The 13,270-nt window shown below is 46.1% G+C and overlaps 1 protein-coding gene across 5 annotated transcripts in view; it reads left to right on the forward strand.

Moving 5' to 3' along the window:
* taf2 (TAF2 RNA polymerase II, TATA box binding protein (TBP)-associated factor) overlaps positions 1-13,270 on the forward strand; it is a 48,243-nt gene that overhangs the window by 20,283 nt on the left and 14,690 nt on the right. For 4 of the 5 annotated variants that reach the window (XR_005477056.1, XR_005477057.1, XM_038995208.1 and 1 more), the window contains exons 16-21: positions 4,508-4,609; positions 4,826-4,991; positions 7,431-7,571; positions 7,815-7,925; positions 8,128-8,321; positions 9,991-10,130. Coding sequence is in view for 3 of the 5 variants with exons in the window: in XM_038995208.1 (XP_038851136.1) it covers positions 4,508-4,609; positions 4,826-4,991; positions 7,431-7,571; positions 7,815-7,925; positions 8,128-8,321; positions 9,991-10,130 (854 nt within the window). In the remaining 2 variants the exon portion in view is untranslated. The remainder of the gene's footprint in view (positions 1-4,507; positions 4,610-4,825; positions 4,992-7,430; positions 7,572-7,814; positions 7,926-8,127; positions 8,322-9,990; positions 10,131-13,270) is intronic. The other variant, XM_038995209.1, reaches the window with a different exon arrangement.

Below are 13,270 nucleotides of genomic sequence, written 5' to 3' on the forward strand. Positions count from 1 at the left end.
CACTGATACATACTACAGAGCTGGGGAGAGCAGCACTGATACATACTACAGGGCTGGGGAGAGCAGCACTGATACATACTACAGGGCTGGGGAGAGCAGCACTGATACATACTACAGAGCTGGGGAGAGCAGCACTGATACATACTACAGAGCTGGGGAGAGCAACACTGATACATACTACAGAGCTGGGGAGAGCAGCACTGATACATACTACAGAGCTGGGGAGAGCAGCACTGATACATACTACAGAGCTGGGGAGAGCAGCACTGATACATACTACAGAGCTGGGGAGAGCAACACTGATACATACTACAGAGCTGGGGAGAGCAGCACTGATACATACTACAGAGCTGGGGAGAGCAGCACTGATACATACTACAGAGCTGGGGAGAGCAGCACTGATACATACTACAGAGCTGGGGAGAGCAGCACTGATACATACTACAGAGCTGGGGAGAGCAACACTGATACATACTACAGAGCTGGGGAGAGCAGCACTGATACATACTACAGGGCTGGGGAGAGCAGCACTGATACATACTACAGAGCTGGGGAGAGCAGCACTGATACATACTACAGGGCTGGGGAGAGCAGCACTGATACATACTACAGAGCTGGGGAGAGCAGCACTGATACATACTACAGAGCTGGGGAGAGCAGCACTGATACATACTACAGAGCTGGGGAGAGCAGCTATGGCTGTTACTGAGCAGTGAGAAACTAACCAACAACCCAGCAGGCAGTTACAGCTGTCTACAACCCTCCTGCCAAGTCTTTTGGCATCTTTACCATCACTCCAGCCAGGCAGGCCTCCAGCAACCCCTCTGGTGTGGTGTCGTCTGCCTGCTTCTCGCTCCACTGTTTTAATAGCGGCAGGTGTTGGCTTCAGTCAATCACTTCTGTTTGGTTTAGATTTGGTCCAGCCTACCCTCAGAGGGAACATCAGGCTGTAACTTCATTTCAGTCCTATATCCTACCCTCAGTAGTTTACGTCCTACCCTCAGTAGTTTACATCCTAGCCTCAGTAGTTTACGTCTTAGCTTCAGTAGTTTACGTCCTAGCCTCGGTAGTTTACGTCCTAAAATCGGCAGTTTACGTCCTAGCCTCGGCAGTTTACGTCCTAGCCTCGGCAGTTTACGTCCTAGCCTCGGCAGTTTACGTCCTAGCCTCGGCAGTTTACGTCCTAGCCTCGGCAGTTTACGTCCTAGCCTCGGTAGTTTACGTCTTAGCCTCGGTAGTTTACGTCCTAGCCTCGGTAGTTTACGTCTTAGCCTCGGTAGTTTACGTCCTAGCCTCGGTAGTTTACGTCTTAGCCTCGGTAGTTTACGTCCTAGCCTCGGTAGTTTACGTCTTACCCTCGGTAGTTTACGTCCTACCCTCGGTAGTTTACGTCCTAGCCTCGGTAGTTTACGTCCTAGCCTCGGTAGTTTACGTCCTAGCCTCGGTAGTTTACGTCCTAGTCTCGGTAGTTTACGTCCTACCCACGGTAGTTTATGTCCTAGCCTCTGTAGTTTACGTCCTAGCCTCGGTAGTTTACGTCCTAGCCTCGGTAGTTTACGTCCTACCCACGGTAGTTTACGTCCTACCCACGGTAGTTTACGTCCTACCCTCGGTAGTTTACGTCCTAGCCTCGGCAGTTTACGTCCAATCAGTTGAATTCAGACAAGTCACCCTCCTTAACAGACAAGTCACCCTCCTTAACAGACAAGTCACCCTCCTTAACAGACAAGTCACCCTCCTTAACAGACAAGTCACCCTCCTTAACAGACAAGTCACCCTCCTTAACAGACAAGTCACCCTCCTTAACAGACAAGTCACCCTCCTTAACAGACAAGTCACCCCTCCTTAACAGACAAGTCACCCCTCCTTAACAGACAAGTCACCCCTCCTTAACAGACAAGTCACCCCTCCTTAACAGACAAGTCACCCTCCTTAACAGACAAGTCACCCTCCTTAACAGACAAGTCACCCTCCTTAACAGACAAGTCACCCTCCTTAACAGACAAGTCACCCTCCTTAACAGACAAGTCACCCTCCTTAACAGACAAGTCACCCTCCTTAACAGACAAGTCACCCTCCTTAACAGACAAGTCACCCTCCTTAACAGACAAGTCACCCTCCTTAACAGACAAGTCACCCTCCTTAACAGACAAGTCACCCTCCTTAACAGACAAGTCACCCTCCTTAACAGACAAGTCACCCTCCTTAACAGACAAGTCACCCTCCTTAACAGACAAGTCACCCTCCTTAACAGACAAGTCACCCTCCTTAACAGACAAGTCACCCTCCTTAACAGACAAGTCACCCTCCTTAATTAACCTTTTCTCAATAGGGGGTGCTGTTTTCACTTTGTAAAAATTCGTTCCCAAATTAAACTGCCTCGTACTCAATTCTTGCTCGTACAATATGCATATTATTATTACTATTGGATAGAAAACACTCTCTAGTTTCTAAAACCGTTTGAATTATATCTGTGAGTAAAACAGAACTCAAGTTGGAGCAAACTTCCTCTCAGGAAGTGAGAAATCTGAAATCAGGCACTCTGATCTAGGGTCAGTTTATTAATTTGCATGTATTCTATTGGTCGACATACACTGCATACGCCTTCCCCTATATGTCAGCAAGCAGTGAGAATTGGAATGGAGTTGCTAGGCAGATCTGAGGCCATATAAGGGCTCTTGGAACCGGGGGTGCACTCTTTTCAACATTCGCCACGACGCAAGACAGACCTCAGGATGGCGTTCTGGAAAGCTCTCGTTATAGGCCTTAGATATATCCGGCTCTGATTTTATTCGATATAGGTGTTAAGAACGTCATAATGTAGTTATTTTAAACCGAGTTATATCATTTTATATCAGTATATTGCGATTTTCGGAATTTTCTTAGTGCTGCGTTATAGTGAGTTGGGCACGTCTTCGCCACATGGCTAATGTTTACTGCTAATTCCAAAGTTGAAGGCGACAATCTACAACCGAGCAACGATTCTTCTGGACAAAGGACAACTTGCCCAAGATTCTGATGGAAGCTCATCAAAAAGTAAGAACTATTTATGATGTTAATTCGTTGTTCTGTTGAAAAATGTCAAACTACTATTCCGCCATTAATTTCGGTGCGGTCTCGCTTTAACGCACGCTGTATGTCGTAGTAACGTTAATTTTAAAAATCTAACACAGCGGTTGCATTAAGAACTAATGTATCTTTCATTTGCTGTCCAACCTGTATTTTTTAGTCAAGTTTATGATTAGTTATTGATTAGATTAGGTGCCTCTCCCAAGATTTCTCCCGACATTTTGTTGGCAGCTTGGCTACTATTCTCATTGTATAACCACGATTTGTGCCGCTAAATATGCACATTTTCGAACAAACTCTATATGTATTGTGTAATATGATGTTATAGGACTGTCATCTGAAGAAGTTTGAGAAGGTTAGTGAAAAAATTAATATCTTTTGCTGGTTTATTCGTTATCGCTATTGTTGGCTTGAATCAATGCTGTTGTGTGGTTGGCTATTGTAGTAAGCTAATATAATGCTATATTGTGTTTTCGCTGTAAAACACTTAAAAAATCTGAAATATTGGCTGGATTCACAAGATCTTTGTCTTTCATTTGCTGTACGCTGTGTATTTTTCATAAATGTTTTATGATGAGTATTTAGGTAATTCACGTTGGTCTCTGTAGTTATTCTAGTTGCTTTGGTGAGAGTTGTGATGGTGGCTGCAATGTAAAACTATGATTTATACCTGAAATATGCACATTTTTCTAACAAAACATATGCTATACAATAAATATGTTATCAGACTGTCATCTGATGAAGTTGTTTCTTGGTTAGTGACTATTTATATCTTTATTTGGTCGAAATTGTGATAGCTACCTATGCAGGAAAAAAATGGTGGCGAAAAAAAGTTGTCTTTTGCTATCGTGGTTGGCTAATAGAAATACATATTGTGTCTTCCCTGTAAAACGTTTAAAAAATCAGAAATGATGGCTGGATTCACAAGATGTGTATCTTTCATCTGGTGTCTTGGACTTGTGATTTAATGATATTTAGATGCTAGTATTTACTTGTGGCGCTATGCTAGGCTATGCTAGTCAGCTTTTTTACTGATGAGGGTGCTCCCGGATCCGGGATTGTGACCAAGTAGAAGTTAACAGACAAGTCACCCTCCTTAACAGACAAGTCACCCTCCTTAACAGACAAGTCACCCTCCTTAACAGACAAGTCACCCTCCTTAACAGACAAGTCACCCTCCTTAACAGACAAGTCACCCTCCTTAACAGACAAGTCACCCTCCTTAACAGACAAGTCACCCTCCTTAACAGACAAGTCACCCTCCTTAACAGACAAGTCACCCTCCTTAACCGACAAGTCACCCTCCTTAACCGACAAGTCACCCTCCTTAACCGACAAGTCACCCTCCTTAACCGACAAGTCACCCTCCTTAACCGACAAGTGTTACATTCGTTCCGTTCCATAAAGAATCTAAAACTGAACTCTGTTTCTCACGCAGTGCGGATTCTCCCTTGCTGTGGATCCGGATCGATCCAGACATGTCCATCCTGCGTAAGGTGGAGTTTGAGCAGGCAGACTTCATGTGGCAGTACCAGCTCAGGTACAGGACTCTTCACCTTTTACTTTTAGGAACTGCACAAGTTAACAGCACAAGTTAAAAAAGACTATCCTTATTTACAAACATGACAAAGATGACCACAGATCACGCCACAGAGCCATGATGGCACAAGCTATAGATCTGACATTTCAACATGAAGTTCAATGCGAACTAGAAAAGGTGTGTTTGCTTGTCCTGGAAGTATTCTTCACGGTTCAGAAGTATCTTCCTCAGGTACGAGCGGGACGTAGTGGCCCAGGAGGAGTCTATTTTAGCCCTGGAGAAGTTCCCCACGCCGGCCTCCCGTCTGGCCCTCACTGACATCCTAGAACAGGACCAGTGTTTCTACAAGGTCCGCCAGGGGGCCTGCTTCTGCCTCGCCAAGGTAAGAAGTCCACTTCACCCATCCACCTTTATCCCTCCATTGATTCATTACCCACGGTAGGGTTTTAGTGTGATGAATCCAGAGTTGAGCACATCGTTCCTTTATTCTAAGTCAAGGGGACTGCTGTGGCATTAGGCCACCCACCTTCCTAGTCTTCGTTCTTCTTTTAAAACCTAATTCGACAACCCCTGTAGAACGTTATCCTGTGGATTTTTTTTGCTTTATCTGTCAAACCCTCCTATATCCGATTGATTTCCTCCATTTATAATATTTTCACCTGAATCCATATTTTCTTCAAATCAGAAATGGATGTGGAGTTCCATCAGGTTTCATTGGCTTCCAGAATTGAATTTAGCTAGTTGCTGGTCAGACCACAGGATGTTAACGGGTAACACAGGATGTTAACGGGTACCCCAGGATGTTGATGGTCAGACCACAGGATGTTAACGGGTAACACAGGATGTTAACGGGTAACACAGGATGTTAACGGGTAACACAGGATGTTAACGGGTAACACAGGATGTTAACGGGTAACACAGGATGTTAACGGGTAACACAGGATGTTAACGGGTAACACAGGATGTTAACGGGTAACACAGGATGTTAACGGGTAACACAGGATGTTGATGGTCAGACCACAGGATGTTGGTCAGACCACAGGATGTTGGTCAGACCACAGGATGTTGGTCAGACCACAGGATGTTGGTCAGACCACAGGATGTTGGTCAGACCACAGGATGTTGGTCAGACCACAGGATGTTAACGGGTAACACAGGATGTTAACGGGTAACACAGGATGTTAACGGGTAACACAGGATGTTAACGGGTAACACAGGATGTTAACGGGTACCCCAGGATGTTAACGGGTACCCCAGGATGTTAACGGGTAACCCAGGATGTTAACGGGTAACCCAGGATGTTAACGGGTAACCCAGGATGTTAACGGGTACCCCAGGATGTTAATGGTCAGACCACAGGATGTTAACGGGTACCCCAGGATGTTAACGGGTAACCCAGGATGTTAACGGGTAACCCAGGATGTTAACGGGTAACCCAGGATGTTAACGGGTAACCCAGGATGTTAACGGGTAACCCAGGATGTTAACGGGTAACCCAGGATGTTAATGGTCAGACCACAGGATGTTAACGGGTACCCCTGATAGCCTTGGCAGGCCAGTGATAGGCTGTCTTTGTTGAAAGAGTGGGAGCCGGCAGGAAAGGCTTAGGGGCAAGTCCAAGCAGAGTCCACACACCCACACTTGGATACACACACTCACATATACACACACCCACACTTAGATGCACACACACCCACACTTAGATGCACACACTCACATATACACACACCCACACTCACATATACACACACCCGTCCACCCCAGGGCCTTGTGAAAAATGACAACACCCTGACTGCTCGCCCCAGCCATGTAGGTAGACCCTCAACTCTGTCCTCCTCTCTAATATACTGCTGAGAGAGAGCAGGGAGACCCTCAGCCCTGTAGGTAGACCCTCAACTCTGTCCTCCTCTCTAATATCCTGCTGAGAGAGAGCAGGGAGACCCTCGGCTCTGTCCTCCTCTCTAATATCCTGCTGAGAGAGAGCAGGGAGACCCTCAACTCTGTCCTCCTCTAATATCCTGCTGAGAGAGAGCAGGGAGACCCTCAACTCTGTCCTCCTCTAATATCCTGCTGAGAGAGAGCAGGGAGACCCTCAACTCTGTCCTCCTCTAATATCCTGCTGAGAGAGAGCAGGGAGACCCTCAACTCTGTCCTCCTCTAATATCCTGCTGAGAGAGCAGGGAGACCCTCAACTCTGTCCTCCCCTAATATCCTGCTGAGAGAGAGCAGGGAGACCCTCAACTCTGTCCTCCTCTCTAATATCCTGCTGAGAGAGAGCAGGGAGACCCTCAACTCTGTCCTCCTCTCTAATATCCTGCTGAGAGCAGGGAGACCCTCGTCTCTGTCACTTCCTCATGTAACAGGCTAGAAGCCAGTCTGCTAGAAGCCAGTCTGCTAGAAGCCAGTCTGCTAGAAGCCAGTCTGCTAGAAGCCAGTCTGCTAGAAGCCAGTCTGCTAGAAGCCAGTCTGCTAGAAGCCAGTCTGCTAGAAGCCAGTCTGCTAGAAGCCAGTCTGCTAGAAGCCAGTCTGCTAGAAGCCAGTCTGCTAGAAGCCAGTCTGAACTCTAGAAAATCGAATCACGATTTTACGCTCTCTTGTCCCCTTGCAGTTAACTTTCAAATGAATAGCACAACGTTTTGTCTTGGAAACCTTCTTCAGAGTCATGTCATCCTAGTTAGATTACTAGCTAATACGTCTATTATTTAGTATCTTCTGTTTCTAGATAGCGAACTCCACTGCTCTGTGAAGTCCCTGTTCACCAGGATAGCTAGCTATCACACAGGAAGCTGTATCACGTATTTCCTGTTTTTAATATTCATAGATAGCCAACTCCATGATGAGCACGTGGACCGGTCCTCCAGCCATGAAGTCTCTGTTCACCAGGATGTTCTGCTGTAAGAGCTGTCCAAATATCGTCAAGACCAACACCTTCATCAGCTTCCAGAGCTACTTCCTACAGAAGGTATTTAACCGTCAACACGTCACCTTAACGTAGATCACGAGACTAAGTCTGTCTGTTAAATATCTTATCAGTCATGGGATACAAGTTACACACTGCAGAAGTTTTTACTTCGTCACAGAACCTAAACCTTTAGGAAACAATTAAAAAAATCTGAATTAGTTTCCTTGTAAATTGCAGGAAATGTGTAATACTGTGGTCCAGTATTTTGACGTCTGTAATGAGCTGTGTTTGATCTATACGTAGACCATGCCTGTAGCCATGGCTCAGCTCAGAGACATCCAGAACCTCTGTCCCAAAGACGTCCTCAACTTCATCCTGGACCTCATCAAGTACAACGACAACAGGAAGAACAAGGTGAGACGGGCGTTTGTTTTGTTGTGACCAATGAAAAGAAGGGGACAGGGTGAAGCAGATGAACCGTTCAGAGAGTGTTGGACCAGGGATCGCCATCGTTGGTAATTCTGTGTGGTGTTCTGGAGTTGGTTGTGCTGACCACTGGGCCAGACTGGACCAGGCACTAATGCCTTTAATGTTGTTTCCCTTCTCTTTTTCCTAGTTCTCCGACAACTACTACCGTGCCGAGCTGATTGACGCCCTCACCAACTCCCTGACCCCGGCCATCAGCATCAGTAACGAGGTGCGCACCGTGGACAACCTCAACGGAGACGTACGTCTCATCCTGGAGGAGATCACACGGTCTCTGAACATGGAGAAACTACTGCCCAGTTACCGCAACACCATCACTGTCAGGTAGAGATAATCACTACTATAGATACCACTATACATTATACTATATAAACTAAACATCCTAGAGGAGATCATCACTACTGTCCAGCTACCACTACACCATCACTGTCAGGTAGAGATAATCACTACTATAGATACCACTATACATTATACTATATAAACTAAACATCCTAGAGGAGATCATCACTACTGTCCAGCTACCACTACACCATCACTGTCAGGTAGAGATAATCACTACTATAGATACCACTATACATTATACTATATAAACTAAACATCCTGGAGGAGATCATCACTACTGTCCAGCTACCACAACACCATCACTGTCAGGTAGAGATAATCACTACTATAGATACCACTATACATTATACTATATAAACTAAACATCCTGGAGGAGATCATCACTACTGTCCAGCTACCACTACACCATCACTGTCAGGTAGAGATAATCACTACTATAGATACCACTATACATTATACTATATAAACTAAACATCCTGGAGGAGATCATCACTACTGTCCAGCTACCACAACACCATCACTGTCAGGTAGAGATAATCACTACTATAGATACCACTATACATTATACTATATAAACTAAACATCCTGGAGGAGATCATCACTACTGTCCAGCTACCACAACACCATCACTGTCAGGTAGAGATGGTGATAAATGTGGGTGGTGAATGGTGGTGTTTAGTGGTGGCACCTGTGGGTGGTGGTAAATGCGGGTGCTTGGTGTCAGTGTTTTGAGTGGCTGGTTTTACATTGTGTTGATCGATAAAAGATTGACCAAATAGTGATTGTTGCGCTGGCTGGTGTGGACGCTTTTTGGCCCTTGTACCCTCTCCCCAAATATTGCCAAACACGTCCCGTACAGGAAGCTGGTTGAGTGCCAGGGTAAACCTTCCCACCTGCATGATCTTATCAATCAAAATGCCTTAAAGGCACAATCTGCAACTTTGACTTCCAGTTGTAGAACTCCAAATCTTTTTAACCCTAAAGGGTATTGGTGCGTTAGAAATCAGGAACTTTGATTTAGGCTTATAGATGAGTGACCTCTCTTTCTCCTCCACCCCTCTCTCTCTCTCCTCCACCCCTCTCTCTCCTCCATCCCTCTCTCTCCTCCATCCCTCTCTCTCTCTCCATCCCTCCCTCTCTCTCTCTCACCTCCATCCATACCTCTCTCTCTCTCCATCCCTCTCTCTCTCTCCTCTATCCCTCTCTCTCTCACCACCACCCATCCCTCTCTCTCTCTCCATCCCTCTTTCTCTCCTCCATCCCTCTCGCTCTCTCTCTCTCTCACCACCACCCATCCCTCTCGCTCTCCTCCATCCCTCTCGCTCTCTCTCTCTCACCACCACCCATCCCTCTCGCTCTCTCTCTCCATCCCTCTCTCTCTCTCATCCCTCTCTCTCTCTCATCCCTCTCTCTCTCTCCATCCCTCTCTCTCTCCTCCATCCCTCTCTCCTCCATCCCTCCTCTCTCTCTCCTCTATCCCTCTCTCCTCTCCACCCCTCTCTCTCTCTCTCTCTCCTCCATCCCTCTCTCTCTCCTCCATCCCTCTCTCTCTCCTCCATCCCTCTCTCTCTCTCCTCCATCCCTCTCTCTCTCTCCTCCATCCCTCTCTCTCTCCTCCATCCCTCTCTCTCTCTTTCTTCCCTCTCTCCAGTTGTCTCAGAGCTATCCGGATGCTTCAGAAGAATGGTCATATTCCCAGTGACCCCTCTCTGTTTAAATCCTATGCAGAATACGGACACTTTGTGGATGTGCGTGTCGCAGCACTGGAAGCTGTGGTGGACTACACAAGAGGTATGCACCGCACTAGTCATAGTGAAGTTAGTAGGACACACCCTATTCTCTATGTAGTGCACTACATTTAGCCAGATCGACGTAGGGTTAGAATTAGTCCCATAGAGCTCTAACCAGAAGTAGTGCACTTGACTACAGAGCTTTCAGGAAGTATTCAGACCCCTTGACTTTTTCCACATTTTTTTACTTTACAGCCTTATTCTGAAATGTATTTAATTGTTTTCTTTTCTCATCAATCTACACACAATAACCCATAATAACAAACCAAAAACAGGTTTTTAGACATTTTTGAAAATGTATATAAAAATAAATAACTATCACAGTTGCATAAGTATTCAGACATTTTACTCAGTACTTTGTTGAAGCACCTTTGGCAGCGATTATAGCCTCATGTCTTCTTGGGTATGACGCTACAAGCTTGGCACACCTGTATTTGGGGAGTTTCTCCCATTTTTCTCTGCAGATCCTCTCAAGCTCTGTCAGGTTGGATGAGGAGCGTCACTGCACAGCTATTTTCAGGTCTCTCCAGAGATGTTAGATCAGGTTCAAGTCCGGACTCTGGCTGGGCCCTCAAGGACATTCAGAAACTTGTCCCGAAGTCACTCCTGTGTTGTCTTGGCTGTGTGCTTAGGGTCGTTGTCCTGTTGGAAGGTGAACCTTCACCCCAGTCTGAGGTCCTGAGCGTTCTGGAGCAGGTTTTCATCAAGGATCTCTGTACTTTGTTCTGTTCGTCTTTTCTTCGATACTGACTAGTCTCCCAGTCCCTGCCACTGAAAACCATCCCCACAGCATGATGGTGCCAGGTTTCCTCCAGACGTGACGCTTGGCATTCAGGCCAAAGAGTTCAATCTTGGTTTCATCAGACCAGAGAATCTTGTTTCTCATGGTTTGAGAGTCCTTTAGGTGCCTTTTGCGAAAATGTAAAAAAAAACGTTTCGTTTTGTCAGTATGCGGTATTGTGTGTAGACTGAGAAAAAAACATTTATGTAATCCATTTTAGAATAAGGCTGTAACAAAATGTGGAAAAGGGGAAGAGGGTCTGAATACTTTCCGAATGCACTCTACAAGGAGACTAGCGTGTCATTTCAGACACAGCCTAGTTCTCTGGGGTGAACACCTTGACCCTAAATATCCCTCCACCCAGACTGTCAGTATGTTTTAATCTCTGGGGTGAACACCTTGACCCTAAATATCCCTCCACCCAGACTGTCAGTATGTTTTAATCTCTGGGGTGAACACCTTGACCCTAAATATCCCTCCACCCAGACTGTCACCAGTCAGTGTGTTTTAATCTCTGGGGTGAACACCTTGACCCTAAATATCCCTCCACCCAGACTGTCACCAGTCAGTGTGTTTTAATCTCTGGGGTGAACACCTTGACCCTAAATATCCCTCCACCCAGACTGTCAGTGTGTTTTAATCTCTGGGGTGAACACCTTGACCCTAAATATCCCTCCACCCAGACTGTCAGTGTGTTTTAATCTCTGGGGTGAACACCTTGACCTAAATATCCCTCCACCCAGACTGTCAGTATGTTTTCATCTCTGGGGTGAACACCTTGACCCTAAATATCCCTCCACCCAGACTGTCAGTGTGTTTTAATCTCTGGGGTGAACACCTTGACCCTAAATATCCCTCCATCCAGACTGTCAGTGTGTTTTAATCTCTGGGGTGAACACCTTGACCCTAAATATCCCTCCACCCAGACTGTCACCAGTCAGTGTGTTTTAATCTCTGGGGTGACCCTAAATATCCCTCCACCCAGACTGTCACCAGTCAGTATGTTTTAATCTCTGGGGTGAACACCTTGACCCTAAATATCCCTCCATCCAGACTGTCACCAGTCAGTATGTTTTCATCTCTGGGGTGACCCTAAATATCCCTCCACCCAGACTGTCACCAGTCAGTGTGTTTTAATCTCTGGGGTGACCCTAAATATCCCTCCACCCAGACTGTCACCAGTCAGTGTGTTTTAATCTCTGGGGTGAACACCTTGACCCTAAATATCCCTCCATCCAGACTGTCACCAGTCAGTGTGTTTTAATCTCTGGGGTGACCCTAAATATCCCTCCATCCAGACTGTCACCAGTCAGTGTGTTTTAATCTCTGGGGTGAACACCTTGACCCTAAATATCCCTCCATCCAGACTGTCACCAGTCAGTATGTTTTCATCTCTGGGGTGACCCTAAATATCCCTCCACCCAGACTGTCACCAGTCAGTGTGTTTTAATCTCTGGGGTGACCCTAAATATCCCTCCATCCAGACTGTCACCAGTCAGTATGTTTTAATCTCTGGGGTGACCCTAAATATCCCTCCAGTCAGACTGTCACCAGTCAGTGTGTTTTAATCTCTGGGGTGACCCTAAATATCCCTCCATCCAGACTGTCACCAGTCAGTATGTTTTAATCTCTGGGGTGACCCTAAATATCCCTCCATCCAGACTGTCACCAGTCAGTATGTTTTAATCTCTGGGGTGAACACCTTGACCCTAAATATCCCTCCACCCAGACTGTCAGTGTGTTTTAATCTCTGGGGTGAACACCTTGACCTTAAATATCCCTCCACCCAGACTGTCAGTGTGTTTTAATCTCTGGGGTGAACACCTTGACCCTAAATATCCCTCCATCCAGACTGTCACCAGTCAGTGTGTTTTAATCTCTGGGGTGAACACCTTGACCCTAAATATCCCTCCATCCAGACTGTCACCAGTCAGTATGTTTTAATCTCTGGGGTGAACACCTTGACCCTAAATATCCCTCTACCCAGACTGTCACCAGTCAGTATGTTTTAATCTCTGGGTTGAACACCTTGACCCTAAATATCCCTCCACCCAGACTGTCACCAGTCAGTGTGTTTTAATCTCTGGGGTGACCCTAAATATCCCTCCATCCAGACTGTCAGTGTGTTTTAATCTCTGGGGTGAACACCTTGACCCTAAATATCCCTCCATCCAGACTGTCAGTGTGTTTTAATCTCTGGGGTGAACACCTTGACCCTAAATATCCCTCCATCCAGACTGTCACCAGTCAGTGTGTTTTAATCTCTGGGGTGAACACCTTGACCCTAAATATCCCTCTACCCAGACTGTCACCAGTCAGTGTGTTTTAATCTCTGGGGTGAACACCTTGACCCTAAATAT

This window comes from Salvelinus namaycush, chromosome 5 (genome assembly GCF_016432855.1).
Source record: "Salvelinus namaycush isolate Seneca chromosome 5, SaNama_1.0, whole genome shotgun sequence".
Lineage (NCBI taxonomy): Eukaryota > Metazoa > Chordata > Actinopteri > Salmoniformes > Salmonidae > Salvelinus > Salvelinus namaycush.